Source organism: Oncorhynchus mykiss, unplaced genomic scaffold (genome assembly GCF_013265735.2).
Source record: "Oncorhynchus mykiss isolate Arlee unplaced genomic scaffold, USDA_OmykA_1.1 un_scaffold_188, whole genome shotgun sequence".
Taxonomy (NCBI): Eukaryota; Metazoa; Chordata; class Actinopteri; order Salmoniformes; family Salmonidae; genus Oncorhynchus; species Oncorhynchus mykiss.
The window spans coordinates 644,052-667,275 of NW_023493674.1; the positions used below are offsets into that span (position 1 = coordinate 644,052).

Here is a 23,224-nt window from a genome sequence, read left to right on the forward strand (position 1 = left end):
CTACCCGGCACAGCCAGAAGAGGACTGGCCACCCCTAATAGCCTGGTTCCTCTCTAAGTTTCTTCCTCGGTTCTGGCCTTTCCAGGGAGTTTTCCCTAGCCACCGTGCTTCTACACCTGCATTGCTTGGTGTTTGGGGTTTTAGGCTGGGTTTCTGTACAGCACTGTGACATCAGCTGATGTAAGAAGGGCTTTATAAATACATTTCATTGATTCATTTCTGGGTTCCTGTAAGGACCCTGGCAACGCTGTTGTGCACAAGCTGCAGCCTGTGGATGCTTTTTGAGGGGAGCCCACCAAGAAGAGCATTGCAGTAATCTAGTCAGAAGGTGACCTCTCAGGTTTAGAGAGAACAGGAGTCAGGTGATATAATTATTTTTTTTGTCGGAGAAAGCCAAACTAGCTAGGGATCAAGTCAAATAAGTTGGCACGTCACACACCCCCCCCCCCCCCCCCCAAAAAAATACATACTTTTTAGTATTTATAAAAAAACATGTGTCCAGTATTTACAGAGCACTGTGACATGGCAACTTCCAAACCCATGTTAGGTAGGTCAGGGTTACCTTGTTGATGTCGCTAGTAGAGAGCCCAGTCGTCTCCAGCAGGCTTCTGATTGGTTGGACACTCTTGTTGAACAGGGAAGAACACAGCAGCTCAAAACGGGCCCTGAGAAAAAAAGAAAACACACAGCGTGACTTTCCTGTGGCATTGTATGAAGAGGGGGATTGTGAGGGATTGCGCAGCGGTCTAAGGCCCTGCATCGCAGTACTAGAGGCGTCATTACAGACCCGGGTTCCATTCAGGGCTGTCTCACAACCGGCCGTGATCCGAAGTCCCATAAGGCGGCGCATAATTGGCCCAGAGTTATTCGGGTTAGGCAGTCATTGTAAATAAGAATTTGTTCTTAACCGACTTGGCTAGTTAAATAAATAAATAAAAATACACATTGTGGTGGGTAAGAGAGCAGGGGTTTGTGGGTAGTGTAGTCACCTGGAGATGTTGCAGTCGAAGTCCATGCCGTCGTGTAGCGAGTCAACGAAGCAATTAGCAGAACCCAGCGTGGAGAGAGAATGTTTGGCCATGTCTGCTCCGTTCATCAGCTTCAACATGGCCCGCGCGTTACTACTAACATCCTGTTTAAACGACCTACAGACAGGCAGACAGACAGAGACACCTTTAAAAACCAGGGGATCAGATGTAGGGGAATACGTTCTCCCATGTCACCCCGCTGGCTTCCAGTTGAAGCTTGCATCCACTACAAGACTGTGGCGGAGGGGGGAAGCTGACCGGCCGGGTGGAGGGAGGCCGACAGGCCGGGTGTAAGGGGGAGCCGACAGGCCGGGTGTAAGGGGGAGCCGACAGGCCGGGTGGAGGGGGGAGCCGACAGGCCGGGTGGAGGGGGGAGCCGACAGGCCGGGTGGAGGGGGGAGCCGACAGGCCGGGTGGAGGGGGGAGCCGACAGGCCGGGCGGAGGGGGGAGCCGACAGGCCGGGCGGAGGGGGGAGCCGACAGGCCGGGCGTCAGCATGCTTCAGTTCAGCTGGCCAAATAGCGAACCAAACGAGTGTGCTAGCATACTGAACTTCACTTGAAAAATGGAGACGCCAATATAGGCAATATAGGCCAATATACGCAATTTGACATCTAACTAATAGTTTTGTGTCGTTTTTATCAATGAAAACAAGTCATCTGTCGTTGAATGACAACAAAGACTTTAATGAAGAACCCCTACTATTGACCAATCACCGACGAAGGACTCTTTAGCTCACCTCTAGAAAACCCTCACCGAAGTCCAAAACGTCACCAAATGTGGTCATAATATAATAACCCTATGGAAGTGTTTCAGCTGGGAGGCACGCGAACCTCATCCCTACATTCTATGGAAGTGTTTCAGCTGGGAGGCACGCGGACGTCATCCCTACATTCTATGGAAGTGTTTCAGCTGGGAGGCACGCGGACCTCATCCCTACATTCTATGGAAGTGTTTCAGCTGGGAGGCACGCGGACGTCATCCCTACATTCTATGGAAGTGTTTCAGCTGGGAGGCACGCGGACGTCATCCCTACATTCTATGGAAGTGTTTCAGCTGGGAGGCACGCGGACCTCATCCCTACATTCTATGGACGTCATCCCTACATTCTATGGAAGTGTTTCAGCTGGGAGGCACGCGGACCTCATCCCTACATTCTATGGAAGTGTTTCAGCTGGGAGGCACGCGGACGTCATCCCTACATTCTATGGAAGTGTTTCAGCTGGGAGGCACGCGGACCTCATCCCTACATTCTATGGAAGTGTTTCAGCTGGGAGGCACGCGGACGTCATCCCTACATTCTATGGAAGTGTTTCAGCTGGGAGGCACGCGGACGTCATCCCTACATTCTATGGAAGTGTTTCAGCTGGGAGGCACGGGGACGTCATCCCTACCTTCTATGGAAGTGTGAAAATGGGAGTGCCCCCATCCAAGTGTTCACTGGTCAGAATATGTACAAAATAAAAACTCATTCATCCTGGGGTCTCTATGAACAGATTGTTATACCATTTCATGTTGATAAAATGCTGTCAGTTCCACTTGAACTCTGCACCAGGTGTGTGTGTGTTACCGTTTGAACTCTGCAGCCAGGTGCTGTGCCAGGGCGCTTGTGAAGCTCTCTCCTCCGATGCTGTGGTCTGTGTGGGTGTTCAGAACCCGGAACATTCCACCATTCACCTGCAGCACCGTCACACTCAGAGACGTCCCACCTAGTTTATACACCAGGACATGGCTACACACACAAACAAGTTTATACACCAGGACATGGCTATACACACACACACACAACAGGACATGGCTACACACACACACCACAGGACATGGCTACACACACACACACACACAACAGGACATGGCTACACACACACACACGGCTGCACACACAACAGGACATGGCTGCACACACACACGGCTGCACACACACGGCTGCACACACAACAGGACATGGCTGCACACACACACGGCTGCACACACACACACACACACGGCTGCACACACACACGGCTGCACACACACACGGCTGCACACACACACACACGGCTGCACACACACACACACGGCTGCACACACACACACACGGCTGCACACACACACACGGCTGCACACACACACACGGCTGCACACACACACACGGCTGCGCTCACACACACACACACACACGGCTGCGCTCACACACACACACACACACGGCTGCGCACACACACGGCTGCGCACACACACACGGCTGCGCACACACACACACACATGGCTGCGCACACACACACGGCTGCGCACACACACACACATGGCTGCGCACACACACACACGGCTGCGCACACACACACACGGCTGCGCACACACACACACGGCCGCGCACACACACACACGGCCGCGCACACACACACACGGCCGCGCACACACACACACGGCCGCGCACACACACACACGGCCGCGCACACACACACACGGCCGCGCACACACACACGGCCGCGCACACACACACGGCCGCGCACACACACACACGGCCGCACACACACACACGGCCGCACACACACACACGGCCGCACACACACACACGGCTGCACACACACACACGGCTGCACACACACACACGGCTGCACACACACACACACACACAACAGGACATGGCTACACACACACACACACAACAGGACATGGCTACACACACACACAACAGGACATGGCTACACACACCACTAGAGATTGACGGATTAATATCATTAAACTTTTTATATAAAATCCATCTTAACATAACCGCTAGTTATCTACACATGGTTGATGATATTACAAGGTTAAACAGCTTGTCCTGCGTTGCATATAATCAATACCGTGCCTTTTCATTTATCATCGAATCACAGCCTACTTCAACTTCACCAAACGGGTGATGATTTAACAAAAGTGCATTGCCGGAAAAAAGCTCTCTTTGCACAAATGTACCATCAATTCCTTCCTTAAAATCAATACACAGAAATATATATTTTTTAAACCTGCATATTTAGTTAATAAATTCATGTTAGCAGGCAATATTAACCAGGGACGGTTCCGTATTTCACTGAAAGAATAAACGTTTTGTTTTCGAAATTATAGTTTTCAGATTTTACCATATTAATGACCAAATGCTCATATTTCTGTGTGTTTATTATGATTAAGTCTATGATTTGATAGAGCAGTCTGACTGAGTGGTGGTAGGCAGCAGCAGGCTCGTAAGCATTCTTTCAAACAGCACTTTCCTGTGTTTGCCAGCAGCTCTTAGCATGCTTGAAGCACAGCGCTGTTAATGACTTCAAGCCTATCAACTCCCGAGTTTAGGCTGGCAATACTATAGTGCCTATAAGAACATCCAATAGTCAAAAGGTATATGAAATACAAATGGTAGAGAGAGAAAAAGTCGACGCGTCATAATTCCTATAATAACTACAACCTAAAACTTCTTATCTGGGAATATTGAAGAACTGGGAATATTGAACCACCAGCTTTCATATGTTCTGAGCAAGGAACTTAAACGTTAGCTTTTTTACATGGCACATATTGCACTTTCTCCTCAAACACTGCATTTTTACATTATTTAAACCAAATTGAACATAAAATTATTTATGAGACTTAAATAGATGTATTAAGTTAAAATAAGTGTTCATTCAGTATTGTTGTAATTGTCATTATTACAAACATACATATAAAAATCGTCTGATTAATTCAGTATCGGCTTTTTTGGTTCTCCAATAAAATCGGTCGACCTGTAGTTCATACACAAGAAGAAGTGTGTACCTCTTCCCAGAGGGGCAGTCCTGTCCGATGTTCGACCTGTAGTTCATACACAAGAAGAAGGAGAAGTGTGTACCTCTTCCCAGAGGGGCAGTCCTGTCCGATTCCGTAGGCCAGTAGAGCAGCAGCTGGCTCGTGGATCAGCCTCAACACACGGAACCCTGCCGCCTCCGCAGCCGCCCTCAACGCCGCCTTCTGAGCATGTGCGAACTCAAAGGGGACAGTGATGACAGCCTCTGTGACATCAGCGCCCAAGGCCGATTGAGCCGTCTCTATGGAAACAACAATAGATGGGAGGGTGGCCCAGTTCCAAGTGGACCTGTAGTACTACACCCCCACCCCGCTGGAGAGCTGACATGTTTTCACATGTGGAAGTAGTTTGACAATAGTTTTAAGTTGCTCCCTGATAGGCAACCATATTGCCTAGGCCCATTCAATCATCTGGGATCTCCACTAGTGCATAGCCTCAGGGGGGGAATTGGGACAGTGTGTTCTAACCTTTCATCTTGTGTAGGATCAGCTTGGCAACATCTTGGGGAGCCACATGTCTGGTCATCTCTCCAGTCATCTCATACACTGGCTTCTCTCCCTTGTTGACAACCTGAAACACAGCATCATCAGCTTCTCTATTACACAATATCACTCATAACGTAGTGTTAAGTAGTCAGACATGTTAATCACTGAGAACAGTGTTAGGTAGTCTAATAGAGACAGGTATACCAGGTTAATCACTGAGAGTCTAAGAGCCAGGTATACCAAGTTAATTACTGAGAGTCTAATAGGGGGTAGAGGGCTAATCACCGAGAGTCTAATAGGGGGTAGAGGGTTAATCACCGAGAGTCTAATAGGGGGTAGAGGGTTAATCACCGAGAGAGAGTCTAATAGGGGGTAGAGGGTTAATCACCGAGAGAGAGTCTAATAGGGGGTAGAGGGTTAATCACTGAGTCTAATAGAGCCATGTATACCAGGTTAAATCACTGAGAGTCTAATAGAGCCAGGTATACCAGGTTAAATCACCGAGAGTCTAATAGGGGGTAGAGGGTTAATCACCGAGAGTCTAATAGGGGGTAGAGGGTTGAAAACTCACAGGACATTTACTCTCAGCTTTATGCGTCTGCACCTCAGGATCCTCAAAACTGCCGACAGGAGGAGAGGAAAAAGGGGAAGAAGCAACAAGGTGAGTTCATTCTCCCTAACCCAACAACGTGAGTGGAGTTCATTCTCTAGAACATTGGGAACATACAGTTGAAGTCAGAAGCTAACATACACTTTAGCCAAATACATTTAAACTCAGTTTCACTATTCCTGACATTTAATCCAAGTAAAAATTCCCTGTCTTAGGTCAGTTAGGATCACCACTTTATTTTAAGAATGTGAAATGTCAGAATAATAGTAGAGAGAATGATTTATTTCAGCTTTAATTTCAGCACATTCCCAGTGCGTCAGAAGTTTACATACACTCAATTAGTATTTGGCAGCATTGCCCTTTTAAATAGTTTAACTTGGGTCAAACGTTCGGGTAGACTTCCACAAGCTTCCCACAATAAGTTGGGTAAATTTTGGCCCATTCCTCCTGACAGAGCTGGTGTAACTGAGTCAGGTTTGTAGGCCTCCTTGCTCGCACGTGCTTTTTCCAGTTCTGCCCACAAATGTTCCTTAGGATTGAGGTCAGGGCTTTGTGATGGCCACTCTAATACCTTGACTTTGTTGCCCTTAAGCCATTTGCCACAACTTTGGAAGTATGCTTGGAGTCATTGTCCATTTGCGGCCAAGTTTTAACTTCCTGACTGACGTCTTGAGATGTTGCTTCAATATATCCACATAATTTTCCTACCTCATGATACCCATTTTATGAAGTGCTACAGTCCTACAGCAAAGCACCCCCACAAGATGATGCTGCCACCCCCGTGCTTCACGTTCGGGATGGTGTTCTTCGGCTTGCAAGCCTCCCCCTTTCTCCTCCAGACATAACTATGGTCATTATGGCCAAACAGTTCTATTTTTGTTTCATCAGACTAGAGGACATTTCTCCAAAAAGTACCATCTTTATCCCCATGTGCCGTTGCAAACCGTAGTCTGGCTTTTTTATGGCGGTATTGGAGCAGTGGCTTCTTCCTTGCTGACCTTTCAGGTTATGTCAATATAGGACTTGTTTTACTGTGGATATAGATAATTTTGTACCCGTTTCCTCCAGCATCTTCACAAGGTCCTTTGCTGTTGTTTTGGGATTGATTTACACGTTTCGCAGTAAAGTACGTTAATCTCTAGGAGACAGAATGCGTCTCCTTCCTGAGCAGTATGATGGCTGCGTGGCCCCGTGGTGTTAATACTTGTGTACTATTGTTTGTACATATGAACGCGGTACCTTCAGGTGTTTGGAAATTGCTCCCAAGGATGAACCAGACTTGTGGAGGTCTACTTTTTTTTTCCTGAGGTCTTGGCTGATTTATTTTGATTTTCCCATGATGTCAAGCAAAGAGGCACGGAGTGAAGGTCAGCCTTGAAATACATACACAGGTAAACCTACAATTGACTCAAATTATGTCAATTAGCCTATCAGAAGCTTCTGACATAATTTTCTGGAATTTTCCAAGCTGTTTAAAGGCACAGTCACCTTAGTGAATGTAAACTTCTGACCCACTGGAATTGTGATACAGTGAATTACAAGTGAAATAATCTGTCTGTGAACATGTGTTGGAAAAATGACTTGTAATGCACAAAGTAGATGTCCTAACCGATTTGCCAAAACTATAGTTTGTTAACAAGAAAATTGTGGAGTGGTTGAAAAACTAGTTTTAATGACTCCAACCTAAGTGTTAGTAAACTTCTGACTTCAACTGTAATACAGACACTCACCTCCTCCCCAGCACTTGTTTGACTTTAACCACAGTGTTGGCTGCGTTTCGGACACGACCCTGCTTAGCCGCAATCCCTACTATCTGCAGAGAGAGCGAGCGATGAGAGGGAGGCAGATGGAGGATAGGACAGATAGAACAGGGAGGTGAAGGGAGGGTTACAGTGTGAGATGACAGAGGGAGGGTTACAGTGTGAGATGACAGAGGGAGGACATCATGACAAGAGATATGATCCTACATGCTCTGTACACCACCACAGTAATAACAGGTTGCTCTATCGTTTGAGGTAAATAATATTAATTATACTTAAAAATATCAAATGTAACATGCAACAATTTTACTGAGATATGGTTCATACAAGGAAATTAGTCAACCACTGGGGAGCCAGGCCCAGCCAATCAGAACGAGTTTTCCCCCACAAAGAGGTTTTATTACAGACTGAAAAAAGCTCACTAACAGGGAGGTAAACTGGCATCTTATTTCAGCTCATGAAACAGGCACAAGTGGTTTTTCCATCCCTCACAGTCTGAGAGTTGAGAACTGGTCACGGTTTGCTGATGTCAACATTGTGAACAGAGTGCCCCACGGTGGGGTTAGGGTATGGGTAGGCATAAGCTATGGACAAACAATTGCCGACCAAGGCGAGACTCAAAAACGTGCTCCCAGCAAAACTAGAATAAGCCCAGTAAGCAGAATTACATTGAAAAGACATGTAAAATAAGTATTTTCCAGACGTTGAAGTTAGATTCAATTAAGGCTCCGAATTAAAAGGTGAAAAGATATTTTCCGTACCTTTAAAATACATTTTCTAGGACGTTGAGGGGGGGGGGGGGGGGGGGGGGCGGCTCATTTTTGGTTTTGAATGAAAGTTGAAAACATGTCATTTATAGACATCTATGTTTTGGCCAAATCAATGCTGGTCCATACTGGACAAAATCTGAACCAAACAAAGACATCAGTGATCCAGACCAAAAATCAACGTCCGTGGAGGTTGAAATCAAGACCGGACTACACCGCACCAAATCTCAACCAAACAGACATTATGATTGGTTCAGATTTTGTCCAGACTGGACCAAAAACCAATGTCTGTGGAACTTAAGGCAGGTCCAGACTACACACACACAAAAAAAAAGACATCGCTACCTGTCCATGCTTACTGAGGTGTAGCCTATAGTGTTGCCTGAAATGTGATTTTATGAATGCCCATCTGTGGTAAGCCTACCACCTGTAAAACATCACCAAAAGAGGTGTTTGGAAAGGACCAAAAAAAAAAAAAAAAAGACCTGGGGCCTAATGAATTTATTTCCTTATATGAACTGTAACTCAGTAAAATCTTTGAAATTGTTGCATTTATATTTTTGAAAAGCTAGTCTGGTAAAGAGCTACTTTTGTCTTAAAAGGGGCATTGTCCTATTTCTAAACAGGCTTGAAGGCGTAAGGTAGAATACATGTTTGTATGGTAATAATGAAATTCATTTGTAAAGTGGTTTCTTGCATTATATAATGCAATTTCAGTCACCAATTTGGCCAATTATGTTAGATAATGTCATGTTAGATAAGTGATTTGAGCTTTCGGACAAGTAAAACACCAGTCTTAAAATGGTGAACGTCAAGCCATGCATGAACCATTTTAATTGAAAACAATCACAGTAAGGTACTTAATTGTTACCCAGAAATGATTTGATATTGGAGCTGAAAACGGCTGCATTGGACCTTTAAAGCGGGAACAGCGTTCAGCGACTATCGTCTTCGCTAGGAACACCTGAAACCTGCACCCTGGCGAAAGACTGAGGGATTTCACAGGTGCTCTGCGCATGCTCGATAGTTAATTAGCGCAGGTCTGTAGTCGTCCATCTGTTTTCTGGAAACACGCACTAACATGGAGATATGTCCGTGTGGGAGCACTAACCTTATCAAGGTGTGTATTAACTTAACCTGGATTATTTATCGCTGATATGAAAGACAAGGTTCTTGTACTTACAAAACCATTACCGCAAGAGACGCATGTTAATGTTCAGACCAGAGCAACAACAACCTACAGAAGACTGCTTCCTTCGATGACTGACAACCGCCTCCGCGAATGTTTATTTTGTTATCCCGACCAAATTGTATTGGTCCCATACAAATATTTAGCAGATGTAATAGTTGAGTTAACTAAAACGGTATGTTAGAACTAGTTGTGTGATACCTGTTCCGTGTCTCGGTAAGCCACCACCGCAGGAGTGACTCGGTCTCCGGCGTCATTGGCGACCACCTCCGCTCGGCCATCCTGAACAAAACACAATACTGTCAAAATCCTCCCACCCTGGCTTGGCCGATAACAACAATCATCTCTAAAGCCAAGCAAGTTATTTTAGCGTTAGTTTACTAGATGGCTAACACCGGTAGCCAACTTATTCACTCCATGCTAACATTGTCTAGCGTTACCGGTAACTAACTCATTGTCAAACATGTTTAACCGGATCTTTCCGGACCTCCTAAATATATCGCTTCATAACTGAAAACAGAGACTAGTCCCACCACCAAAAACATTACTACAGGCAGCAACAATACCTTAAAAATAGCTACACAGGCACATGTGTAGCCGAAATGTACTCCTATAGCCGCCATGCTTGTTGAAAAATCACTGCGAAGCTGAACCACGAAGGTTAAAGTTCATTTGACTTTAAACCTATCAGAGTAAAACGTTGCAGGAACTGACTCAATATTCAGCCAATCGGAGATGTTTACTGAAACCAATCAGAAGAGGTCTGGCGTCAGCTGTAGTAGTTTGCAGCATGTACCGGAGAGTTGCTGCTGTTTTTTATTTTATTTAACTCGGCAAGTCCGTTAAGAACGTATTCTTCTTTACAATGGCGGCCTACCAAAAGGCCTCCTGGAGGGATTGGGGCTGGGATTCAAAATAAACATATAGGAATCTTGTGTAGTAGAGCTCCTCTATAGTTAGTTATAGTTAGACATTCAGTTGGTTCTGTTGTGTAGTAGAGATCCTCTATAGTTAGACATTCAGTTGGTTCTGTTGTGTAGTAGAGCTCCTCTATAGTTAGTTATAGTTAGACATTCAGTTGGTTCTGTTGTGTAGTAGAGCTCCTCTATAGTTAGTTATAGTTAGACATTCAGTTGGTTCTGTTGTGTAGTAGAGATTCTCTATATTATATACAGGGGGCAGCTGGTGAGGTCATATACAGGGGGCTCCTAATGAGGTTATATACAGGGGGCTCCTAATGAGGTTATATACAGGGGGCTACTAATGAGGTTATATACAGGGGGCTCCTAATGAGGTCATATACAGGGGGCTCCTAATGAGGTCATATACAGGGGGCTCCTAATGAGGTCATATACAGGGGGCTCCTAATGAGGTTATATACAGGGGGCTCCTAATGAGGTTATATACAGGGGGCTACTAATGAGGTTATATACAGGGGGCTACTAATGAGGTCATATACAGGGGGCTCCTAATGAGGTCATATACAGGGGGCTCCTAATGAGGTTATATACGGGGGGGGGGCCCAGTGAGGTTATATACAGGGGGCTCCTAATGAGGCTATATACGTGGGGGGGGGCTAATGAGGTTATATACAGGGGGCACCTGATGAGGTCATACACATGGGGGCACCTAATGAGGTTATATACAGGGGGCACCTGATGAGGTTATATACAAGGTGCTCCTAATTAGGTCATATACAGGGGGACCTAATGAGGTTATAAACAGGGGGCAGCTGATGAGGTTATATACAGGGGGCTCCTAATGAGGTTATATACGGGGGGGGGGGGGGCAGTGAGGTTATATACAGGGGGCTCCTAATGAGGCTATATACGTGGGGGGGGGGGGCTACTGAGGTTATATACAGGGGGCACCTGATGAGGTTATATACAAGGTGCTCCTAATTAGGTCATATACAGGGGGACCTAATGAGGTTATATACAGGGGGCAGCTGGTGAGGTTATATACAGGGGGCTCCTAATGAGGTTATATACAGGGGGCTCCTGATGAGGTTATATACAGGGGGCTCCTAATGAGGTTATATACAGGGGGCTCCTAATGAGGTTATATACAGGGGGCTCCTGATGAGGTTATATACAGGGGGCTACTAATGAGGTTATATACAGGGGGCAATGGTACTGATTTAGTGTGGAGGCTATATACAGGGGGCACCGGTACAGAGTCGGTGTCTGGGGATACAGGTTAGTGGAGGTAATTTGTACATGTAGGTGGGTGTGAAGAGACTATGTATAGATAATAAACAGCGAGTAGCAGCAATGTACAGGGGGGGGAGGGTCAATGTAAATTGTCCGGTGGCGATTTTATTAATTGTTCAAGAGTCTTATGGCTTGGGGGTAGAAGCTGTTGAGGAGCCTTTTTGTCCTAGACTTGGTGCTTCGGTACCACTTGCCGTGCGGAAGCAGAGAAAACAGTCTATAACTTGGAGTCTGGAGTCTCTAACAATTGTATGGGCTTTCCTCTGACACCGCCTATTATATAGGTCCTGGATGGCAGAAATCTTGGCCACAGCGAATGGCCCAGTACATCACACTACCCTCTGTAGCGCCTTACTGTCAGATGCCGAGCAATTGCCATACCAGGTGGTGATGCAACCGTTCAGGATGCTCTCAATGGTGCAGCTGTAGGACCTTTTGAGGATCTGGGGACCCATGCCAAATATTTTTAGTCTCCTGAGGTGGAAAAAGTTTTGTCGTGTCATCTTCACGACTGTCTTGGTGTGTTTGGACCATGATAGTTCGTTGGTGATGTGGACACCAAGGAACTTGAAACTCTCAACCCGCTTCACTACAGCCTTGTCGATGTTAATGGGGGCCTGTTCAGCCCGCCTTTTCCTGTAGTCCACAATCAGCTAATAGTTTTCAAGCCCTGCCACATCCGACGAGCGTCAGAGCCGGTGTAGTAGGATTCATTCTTAATCCTGTATTGACTCTTTGCCTGTTTGATGGTTCGTCTGACGGCATAGTGGGATTTCTTATAAGCGTCTGGATTAGTCTCTCGCTCCTTGAAAGCGGCAGCTCTAGCCTTTAGCTCGATGCGGATGTTGCCATGGCTTCTGGTTGGGATATGTACGTACGGTCACTGTGGGTGCGACGTCGTTGATGCACTTATTGATGAAGCCGATGACTGAGGTGGTATACTCCTCAATGCCATTGGATGAATCCCGGAACGTATTCCAGTCTGTGCTAGCAAAACAGTCTTGTAGCTTAGCATCTGCATCATCTGACCACTTCTTATTGACTGAGTCACTGGTGCTTCCTGCTTTAATATTTCAGGAGGGCATCAGTAGAGCATCCGTTTCTCTTCCACTCCCTTGAGAGACTTGGCTTTGGGGATTTTTTTCTGTAAGGCTATTAAGACTCTATGAAATGGTAACAGCTCTATCAAATTGAAATATGGCACCTCACCTAGATTTGAGTAAAAAGAGGAATTCGGCAAGGTTGTCCTATCTCTCCGTACCTGTTTTTATTAATCACCTAACTTCTTGCAAATTCTTTAAATAATAGTCCTGTACAAAGTATTTCCATAGCTGGTAAAGAAATGATTATAAGCCAGCTGGCTGATGATACTACACTTTTTCTGAAAGACGTTAACCAAATTCCCATATCGATCAATGTGATACAATGCTTTTCCAAAGCGTCTGGTCTATATCCTAACATTAACAAATGTGAACTCATAGCTGTCAAAGATTGTGTGACACCTTCATATTAGGGTATTCCAGTAAAAGAAGAACTTACATATTTAGGCATAACCATTACAAATGATCAGAAGTCTAGAGGCTTACTAAATTTTAACCCTCGTATTAACCCCCCCCCCCCCCCAACCCAGAAATAGCTAAATCAATGGCTACAGAGGGACTTATCTTTAAAAGGTAGAGTCCTAATAACCAAGGCTGAAGGTTTCTCTAGACTAACATATGGTGCTCTATCTTTATATCGTGACATTAAAATAAGCAAGGAGATAGACCAGATGCTTTTCAACTTTCTTTGGAGAAACCATACCCATTACATTAGGAAAACTGTTGTAATGAACACTTATGAGAATGGTGGACTGAATTGTCTGGACTTTACTACTTTAAATAATACTTTTAAGATCAGTTGGATAAAACAATTCCTAAGAAGACCCACTTCTATCTGGAATTTTATGGCTCATCATGTCTTCTCTACTTTTGGTGACCTTAATTTCATGTTGTTTTGCAATGAAGTATTTACAAAGTTCCAGTGAAACGTTCTGCTTTTCATCGGCAGTGTCACGCCCTGGTCTTAGTATTTAACAGGCAGGCTTTCTTGTCATGGTCCTTAATTTATAAACACAATTTTTCTCCACACAGATATTATATATGGAATAATCGGGATATACTGTATAAAAATAATTCTTTGTTTTTAGAATATTGGTTCCGAAATAATATCCTATTGGTGCCAACTGGTAAATGCAGAGGGTTTTTTACTCAGTTATAAGGAATTCTTATCCCTTTACAAGGTCCCTGTAACACCTAAAGATGTTGCCATTTTTTTAGATGCCATTCCCTCGGGTGTTGCTATGTTATTCAGGAACGTGTCAAGATCTGACCATCAGAGCCTACCTTCTATTGACCCTGTTGAATCAGTAGGAAAGATTTGTTTCTCTTTTGGTCCATTCAACAACAGAGCGATACGAACCTTGTTTCAGCAGGATGTTGTATCTAAATGTCATGCCTTATTGGAATGGATTTATTGATAATATCTGTTGGAATTTTTTGGGGATGTTGCCACACACATACCTACTTGTTAACAAAATTAAGGAAGTTTCCTTTAAAATTATTCATAAATATTATCCTGCCAACCACTATATGAAGAAGTTTAAGGAAAACATCAACTCAAATTGCTCCTTTTGTAATGACCACCCAGAAACAGTGTTGCATCTTTTTGGGCACTGTATTCATGTAAGAAAACTGTGGCAAGACATGAGTAGGTTTATAATTGAACACATTTATGAAGATTTTACACTATTGTGGAGAGATGTACTGTTTGGATTCTTTACATACGATATAAATAAGCTGAAACATTTTTATGTAATTAATTTCATTATTCTTTTGGCCAAATTTCATATACACAAATGTAAATGTACAAACAGAAAACCACATTTTCGTAGCCAACAAAATGAAATTGAACTGTATTTTAAGACGGTTAAATGCTCTACTAACAAAAAAGATCTTAGAATTGTAAGTATATGTATGTTCCTTATTAAGGTCCTTGTGTAATTGTAATGTGATATTGTACCCCCTAGCTCGATTGTCCATTGTTTGTAATCTATGTATGCTTGTGTTCCCTCATGTGCTTTATGTATTGATTTGTTGTTAATAAAAATAAAAAATAAAATAAATCAATTACAACACAAATATCCGTTCAGTACACGTTCAAAAGAATTAGAAAGATTTCTGAAACAAGACCACTATTGAAACACAGTAAAATACCTTGTTGTCTTTCCAGCTAGGTGCTAATGTTGATGTTGTTGATTGGATGCTTAAACAACCTTAAAACAAAAAAGTTTATTTTTCTTTTTCCTCTCGCTCCCGTTTCCCATATGCCCTTTGCTGGTAAAAACAGGGGAGGCAAAAAAAACTCTAAATAAAAGTCACACTAAACTGTCAAATATACAGTGAGGCTTGAAAGCTTGTCAAATAAAAGTCCAAATATAGAGCACAGTGTGATTCAAGGGGTTGGTTTACAAGTAGTGCAGAGTAAGGTAGGAGAATGTAGGTGTATGTTTGTATTTCTTCTATATCAATGTCAAGTTAATGTAAACCGTGATCGGCCACACACTCCAGCACAGTAGGGGGCGACATGCACCTCAAAGCGACAATCGGCAGTAGAAACAATAACACAGTGTCCTCCCCATGATGTGAGGCTGGAGTAATGTAATCACTATCAGATTCATAGGCATAGCGGGTATTAATATTGTCTTGTGTATTTCACCTAAATCCTTTCATTAGTTTTAGTTATTTTTTCCATATCCATAGTGTGAGTATCGACTGCTCTGTCATGTATTGCTCTAGCCTGGCTGCAGTACCTTCAAGTCAGCTGCGGGAGTTTCCAGGTATGTGTTCCCCGGTGGGGGAAATGTACATATGGTATAAACGTTTAGAATAAGTACAACTTCATGTACTTGTGATAGTGTATTCAAACATCGTGTTGCTAGCGAGCCTTTTTTGATGGAAATATTATTCAGCTGAAAGAGTTTATCTACCGAGTGGTGCAATGTTAGGCTATCTAGCTACAGTACATACTAGCAGGCTGTCTGTAACGTAGCTGCCCTCCTGCAGGCACTTTGCTCACCACTTCCCTTCACGTTAGGTATGTGTTTTGTGCCACATCGAGAAGTTCACCATTCATTTTATTCACCGCGGCATTTTCTGAGCTTAACTGACCAAGACGCACCTCCAAATGCCCAAAACCAGTGGCAGTTTCTTTCAACCAGTGGCATATTGGCTTTTTAGGTGAGCGTTGATACCTCTTTGTGATAAGTAATGTCCACTCCCAGCGCTCCTCTCCAGAGTATTGTTGGAGACGTAACGCAGCCGCGCTCCTCTCCAGAGTATTGTTGGAGACGTAACGCAGCCGCGCTCCTCCAGAGTATTGTTGGAGAAGTAACGCTAAATAGGCTCAAGATAGCTCCTGATAAAGTTGGGTAGCTGACATTCAGAGCATAAATAGACACGTTGATTAGTCCCTGTTTTACAAATGGTGGCCTACCACATGGATTGGCATTCATAAAATGGCATTGAGGCCGACATGGTAGGCTACACCCCAGGAAGCACGAGGTAACGTATTTTTTTGGTCCTGTCCAGACCTCTATTTTTGTTGCTGGTGTTTTACAGGCGGTAGGCTTACAACAGATATGCATTTATAAAATGACATGTCAGGCAACACTGTAGGCTACACCCCAGTAAGCATGGACATACTCCAATGTCTTTTGGATGTCTTCTTTTGGTGTAGTCTGGACCTGCCTTAAGTTCCACATCCACAGACATTGGTTTTTGCTCCAGTCTGGACAAAAATCTGAACCAATCATAGATGTCTGTTTGGTTCAGATTTGGAGCGGTCTGGATAATCCCTGATTTGGCACAAACAAATGTTGAAAATATGTCATTTATAGACTTACATTCAGAACTGAAAATGAACCTGATTTCAACATCCGGAAAAGACTCCTTTTCAATGTCCTGTAAATGATGTCTTCACCTTTTATTCAGAGCCTAAACTTCAACATCTGGAAAAGACTCCTTTTCAATGTCCTGTAAATTATGTCTTCACCTTTTATTCAGAGCCTAAACTTCAACATCTGGAAAAGACTCCTTTTCAATGTCCTGTAAATGATGTCTTCACCTTTTATTCAGAGCCTAAACTTCAACATCTGGAAAATATGTATTTTCTGTCATGTCAATGTCATTTGGTTCCTGGGACTATTCTAGTTTTGCAGTGAGCACATTTTGTTGCCAGTTTAGTCCCTCCTAGGTCGGCAGAACGGCATAGACCGGCCCTGATTGAATTGCGTGTATTTCACCCACTACAGGTTATGGACACTGAACAACAATATACAGTGGGGCAAAAAAGTATTTAGTCAGCCACCAATTGTGCAACTTAAAAAGATGAGAGGCCTGTAATTTTCATCATATATACAGGGTGTACCGGTAGAGAGTCAATATGGAGGCTATATACAGGGTGTTACGGTACAGAGTCAATATGGAGGCTATATACAGGGGGTACCGGCACAGAGTCAATGTAGAGGCTATATACAGGGGGTACCGGCACAGAGTCAATGTGGAGGCTATATACAGGGGGTACCGGTACAGAGTTAATATGGAGGCTATATACAGGGGGTACCGGTACAGAGTCAATGTGGAGGCTATATACAGGGTGTTACGGTACAGAGTCAATCCTAGAGTATGAGCTGTGGACTGGAGGAAACAAGTCTACCCTAGAGTATGAGCTGTGGACTGGAGGAAACAAGTCAACCCTAGAGTATGAGCTGTGGACTGGAGGAAACAAGTCAACCCTAGAGTATGAGCGGTGAACTGGAGGAAACAAGTCAACCCTAGAGTATGAGCTGTGGACTGGAGGAAACAAGTCAACCCTAGAGTATGAGCTGTGGACTGGAGGAAACAAGTCAACCCTAGAGTATGAGCTGTGGACTGGAGGAAACAAGTCAACCCTAGAGTATGAGCGGTGAATTGGAGGAAACAAGTCAACCCTAGAGTATGAGCGGTGAACTGGGGGGAAAACAGAGTACTGTTTAGAAGTGGGATTGCTCCTCCATGGATCAGACAAATTATAGGATTCTAGAAATGACTTGATGACTGCGTCTGATTTTGAAATGACATGGTTGGGCTTCGGTCTAGATCTGTCTAGACTTGGATGGAACACGCAATTGAAATCTCCGCCCAGTTTCAAATGATGAGTTAAGGTCGGGAAGTGTTGCATTGAGGTCAGAGAAAAATGGAGGGAAAAAGCGGCATCCCAATTAGGACCGTAGGGGTTAGCCAGAACCAAGCCAGAACCACCGTAGGGGTTAGCCAGAACCACCGTAGGGGTTAGCCAGAACCACCGTAGGGGTTAGCCAGAACCAAGCCAGAACCACCGTAGGGGTTAGCCAGAACCAAGCCAGAACCACCGTAGGGGTTAGCCAGAGCCAAGCCAGAACCACCGTAGGGGTTAGCCAGAACCAAGCCAGAACCACCGTAGGGGTTAGCCAGAACCACCGTAGGGGTTAGCCAGAACCAAGCCAGAACCACCGTAGGGGTTAGCCAGAACCAAGCCAGAACCACCGTAGGGGTTAGCCAGAACCACCGTAGGGGTTAGCCAGAACCACCGTAGGGGTTAGCCAGAACCAAGCCAGAACCACCGTAGGGGTTAGCCAGAACCAAGCCAGAACCACGGTAGGGGTTAGCCAGAGCCAAGCCAGAACCACCGTAGGGGTTAGCCAGAACCACCGTAGGGGTTAGCCAGAACCAAGCCAGAACCACCGTAGGGGTTAGCCAGAACCAAGCCAGAACCAAGCCAGAACCACCGTAGGGGTTAGCCAGAACCAAGCCAGAACCAAGCCAGAACCACCGTAGGGGTTAGCCAGAACCACCGTAGGGGTTAGCCAGAACCACCGTAGGGGTTAGCCAGAACCAAGCCAGAACCACCGTAGGGGTTAGCCAGAACCAAGCCAGAACCACCGTAGGGGTTAGCCAGAACCAAGCCAGAACCACCGTAGGGGTTAGCCAGAACCAAGCCAGAACCACCGTAGGGGTTAGCCAGAGCCAAGCCAGAACCACCGTAGGGGTTAGCCAGAACCACCGTAGGGGTTAGCCAGAACCACCGTAGGGGTTAGCCAGAACCAAGCCAGAACCACCATAGGGGTTAGCCAGAACCACCGTAGGTGTTAGCCAGAACCACCGTAGGGGTTAGCCAGAATCAAGCCAGAACCACCGTAAGGGTTAGCCAGAACCACCGTAGGGGTTAGCCAGAACCACCGTAGAGGTTAGTATAGTTAGTATAGTAGTTATGGTATTATTCAGATACATATTGGGATGCCTTGAATGTACACTGTCTGTGTTTTGATTCTGAGGAGGGAGGTGTGCACTGTCCAGCATTGAGAAGCTCACGTTCAATGTATTTATTTAATGGATATGATATAAACATCTACCACTCTAACCCTCACACAACGCTAACACAACCCTCACACAACGCTAACACAACCCTCACACAACGCTAACACAACCCTCACACAACTCTAACACAACCCTCACACAACCCTAACACAACCCCTAACTCGGTACAGATCAGAGATGCCGTCTAACGTGGAGATCAAGGCGAGGGTGAGCAATGCGACACGATTGGCGGAGAGAGCCAGCCAGCTAAGCCAATCAGAGGGAACAGTAATCCGCCAGCAGGACACGTTCTTCAACTGCAGCACCGGACGGCTTAAACTACGTAACCTGATGGTACACACATCACACCACACCACACCACACCACACCACACACACACATCCCACACACACACACACACACACCCACACCACACACACACACACACCACACCACACCACACACACACATCCCACACACACACACACCACACCACACCACACCACACACACACATCCCCCACACCACACCACACCACACCACACACACATCCCACACACACCCCCCCCACACTCAACACACCACACAACACACACACACGTAAACACACCCCCAACACACACATAAACACCCCCCCCCAACACACACACGTAAACACACACACATGCTTTGGACTGAAGTTGTATTTGTCCAGCAGGATGGGAGTGGTCAGCTGATTTTCTATGAGAGACCAGATTGTGACGGGCCCAAGGTGTCCAACTACTCTCTCTCTACTACACAGGACCCAGAGGGGCTCAGAGTGAGTAGCTACTACAACACTCCTGTACCTACTCCAACACTACTGTACCTACTACAACACTACTGTCCCTACTACACAGTGAGTAGCTACTACAACACTACTGTACCTACTACAACACTACTGTCCCTACTACACAGTGAGTAGCTACTACAACACTACTGTACCTACTACAACACTACTGTCCCTACTACACAGTGAGTAGCTACTACAACACTACTGTACCTACTCCACAGTGAGTAGCTACTACAACACTACTGTACCTACTACAACACTACTGTACCTACTACACAGTGAGTAGCTACTACAACACTACTGTACCTACTCCAACACTACTGTACCTACTACAACACTACTGTACCTACTCCAACACTACTGTACTTACTCCAACACTACTGTGCCTACTACAACACTACTGTACCTACTCCAACACTACTGTACCTACTACAACACTACTGTCCCTACTACACAGTGAGTAGCTACTACAACACTACTGTACCTACTACAACACTCCTGTACCTACTACACAGTGAGTACCTACTCCAACACTACTGTACCTACTCCAACACTACTGTACCTACTACAATACTCCTGTACCTACTACAACACTACTGTACCTACTACAATACTCCTGTACCTACTACAACACTACTGTACCTACTACAACACTACTGTACCTACTCCAACACTACTGTGCCTACTCCAACACTACTGTATCTACTACAACACTACTGTGCCTACTACAACACTACTGTACCTACTACAACACTACTGTGCCTACTACAACACTACTGTACCTACTCCAACACTACTGTACCTACTACAACACTACTGTCCCTACTACACAGTGAGTAGCTACTCCAAAACTACTGTACTTACTCCAACACTACTGTCCCTACTACACAGTGAGTAGCTACTACAACACTACTGTACATACTACAATACTCCTGTACCTACTCCAACACTACTGTACCTACTACAACACTACTGTACCTACTACACAGTGAGTAGCTACTACAACACTACTGTACCTACTACACAGTGAGTAGCTACTACAACACTACTGTACCTACTCCAAAACTACTGTACCTACTCCAACACTACTGTACCTACTACACAGTGAGTAGCTACTCCAACACTACTGTGCCTACTACACAGTGAGTAGCTACTACAACACTACTGTACCTACTACACAGTGAGTAGCTACTACAACACTACTGTACCTACTCCAAAACTACTGTACCTACTACACAGTGAGTAGCTACTACAACACTACTGTACCTACTACAATACTCCTGTACCTACTCCAACACTACTGTACCTACTCCAACACTACTGTACCTACTCCAACACTACTGTACCTACTACAACACTACTGTACCTACTACAATACTCCTGTACCTACTACAACACTACTGTACCTACTACAACACTACTGTACCTACTACAACTCTACTGTACCTACTACAACACTACTGTACCTACTACAACACTACTGTACCTACTACAACACTACTGTACCTACTACAACACTACTGTACCTACTACACAGTGAGTAGCTACTACAACTCTACTGTACCTACTACAACACTACTGTACCTACTACAACACTACTGTACCTACTACAACACCACTGTACCTACTACAACACTACTGTACCTACTACAACTCTACTGTACCTACTACACAGTGAGTAGCTACTTCAACACTACTGTACCTACTACAATACTCCTGTACCTACTCCAACACTCCTGTACCTACTCCAACACTCCTGTACCTACTCCAACACTCCTGTACCTACTACAACACTACTGTACCTACTACAACACTACTGTACCTACTACAACACTACTGTACCTACTACAACACTACTGTACCTACTACAACACTACTGTACCTACTACACAGTGAGTAGCTACTACAACACTACTGTACCTACTACAATACTCTTGTACCTACTCCAACACTACTGTACCTACTCCAACACTACTGTACCTACTCCAACACTACTGTACCTACTACAACTCTACTGTACCTACTACAACACTACTGTACCTACTACACAGTGAGTAGCTACTCCAACACTACTGTGCCTACTACAACACTACTGTGCCTACTACAACACTACTGTACCTACTCCAACACTACTGTACCTACTACAACACTACTGTACCTACTACAACACTACTGTACCTACTACAACACTACTGTACCTACTACACAGTGAGTAGCTACTCCAACACTACTGTACCTACTCCAACACTACTGTACCTACTACACAGTGAGTAGCTACTCCAACACTACTGTACCTACTACAACACTACTGTACCTACTACACAGTGAGTAGCTACTCCAACACTACTGTACCTACTCCAACACTACTGTACCTACTCCACAGTGAGTAGCTACTCCAACACTCCTGTACCTACTCCAACACTACTGTACCTACTCCAACACTACTGTACCTACTCCAACACTACTGTACCTACTACACAGTGAGTAGCTACTACAACACTACTGTACCTACTACACCACTACTGTACCTACTACAACACTACTGTACCTACTACAACACTACGGTCCCTACTACAACACTACTGTGCCTACTACACAGTGAGTAGCTACTACAACACTACTGTACCTACTACACCACTACTGTACCTACTACAACACTACTGTACCTACTACAACACTACGGTCCCTACTACAACACTACTGTACCTACTACACAGTGAGTAGCTACTACAACACTACTGTACCTACTACAACACTACTGTACCTACTACAACACTACTGTACCTACTACACAGTGAGTAGCTACTCCAACACTACTGTACCTACTCCAACACTACTGTACCTACTACACAGTGAGTAGCTACTCCAACACTACTGTACCTACTACAACACTACTGTACCTACTACACAGTGAGTAGCTACTCCAACACTACTGTACCTACTACAACACTACTGTACCTACTACAACACTACTGTACCTACTACACAGTGAGTAGCTACTCCAACACTACTGTACCTACTCCAACACTACTGTACCTACTCCACAGTGAGTAGCTACTCCAACACTCCTGTACCTACTCCAACACTACTGTACCTACTCCAACACTACTGTACCTACTCCAACACTACTGTACCTACTACACAGTGAGTAGCTAC

The 23,224-nt window shown here is 44.9% G+C and overlaps 2 protein-coding genes and 1 long non-coding RNA gene across 12 annotated transcripts in view; 1 reads left to right on the plus strand and 2 right to left on the minus strand.

Moving 5' to 3' along the window:
• The window catches only part of LOC110510905 (heat shock 70 kDa protein 14), a 24,105-nt gene extending 13,756 nt beyond the window's left edge, over positions 1 to 10,349 (minus strand). The window contains exons 1-9 of the mRNA XM_036972641.1: positions 10,199 to 10,349; positions 9,834 to 9,914; positions 7,647 to 7,729; positions 5,878 to 5,926; positions 5,289 to 5,391; positions 4,867 to 5,062; positions 2,599 to 2,760; positions 990 to 1,145; positions 563 to 665 (exon numbers count right to left, since the gene is read on the minus strand). Coding sequence (XP_036828536.1) covers positions 563 to 665; positions 990 to 1,145; positions 2,599 to 2,760; positions 4,867 to 5,062; positions 5,289 to 5,391; positions 5,878 to 5,926; positions 7,647 to 7,729; positions 9,834 to 9,914; positions 10,199 to 10,255 — 990 coding nt within the window. The 5' untranslated portion in view covers positions 10,256 to 10,349. The remainder of the gene's footprint in view (positions 1 to 562; positions 666 to 989; positions 1,146 to 2,598; positions 2,761 to 4,866; positions 5,063 to 5,288; positions 5,392 to 5,877; positions 5,927 to 7,646; positions 7,730 to 9,833; positions 9,915 to 10,198) is intronic.
• Positions 1,940 to 2,592, minus strand: LOC118947681. Its single transcript, XR_005041881.1, has 2 exons — positions 2,172 to 2,592; positions 1,940 to 2,101 (listed from the first exon to the last, which is right to left on the minus strand). It is a non-coding gene; the product is annotated as an uncharacterized LOC118947681 (long non-coding RNA).
• LOC118947679 overlaps positions 9,412 to 23,224 on the plus strand; it is a 19,445-nt gene continuing 5,632 nt past the window's right edge. Inside the window, exons 1-3 of one of the 10 annotated variants that reach the window (XM_036972647.1) lie at positions 9,412 to 9,563; positions 19,449 to 19,611; positions 19,955 to 20,056. In XM_036972647.1, coding sequence (XP_036828542.1) covers positions 19,456 to 19,611; positions 19,955 to 20,056 — 258 coding nt within the window. In that variant the 5' untranslated portion in view covers positions 9,412 to 9,563; positions 19,449 to 19,455. The other 9 variants (XM_036972645.1, XM_036972646.1, XM_036972648.1 and 6 more) reach the window with 9 other exon arrangements.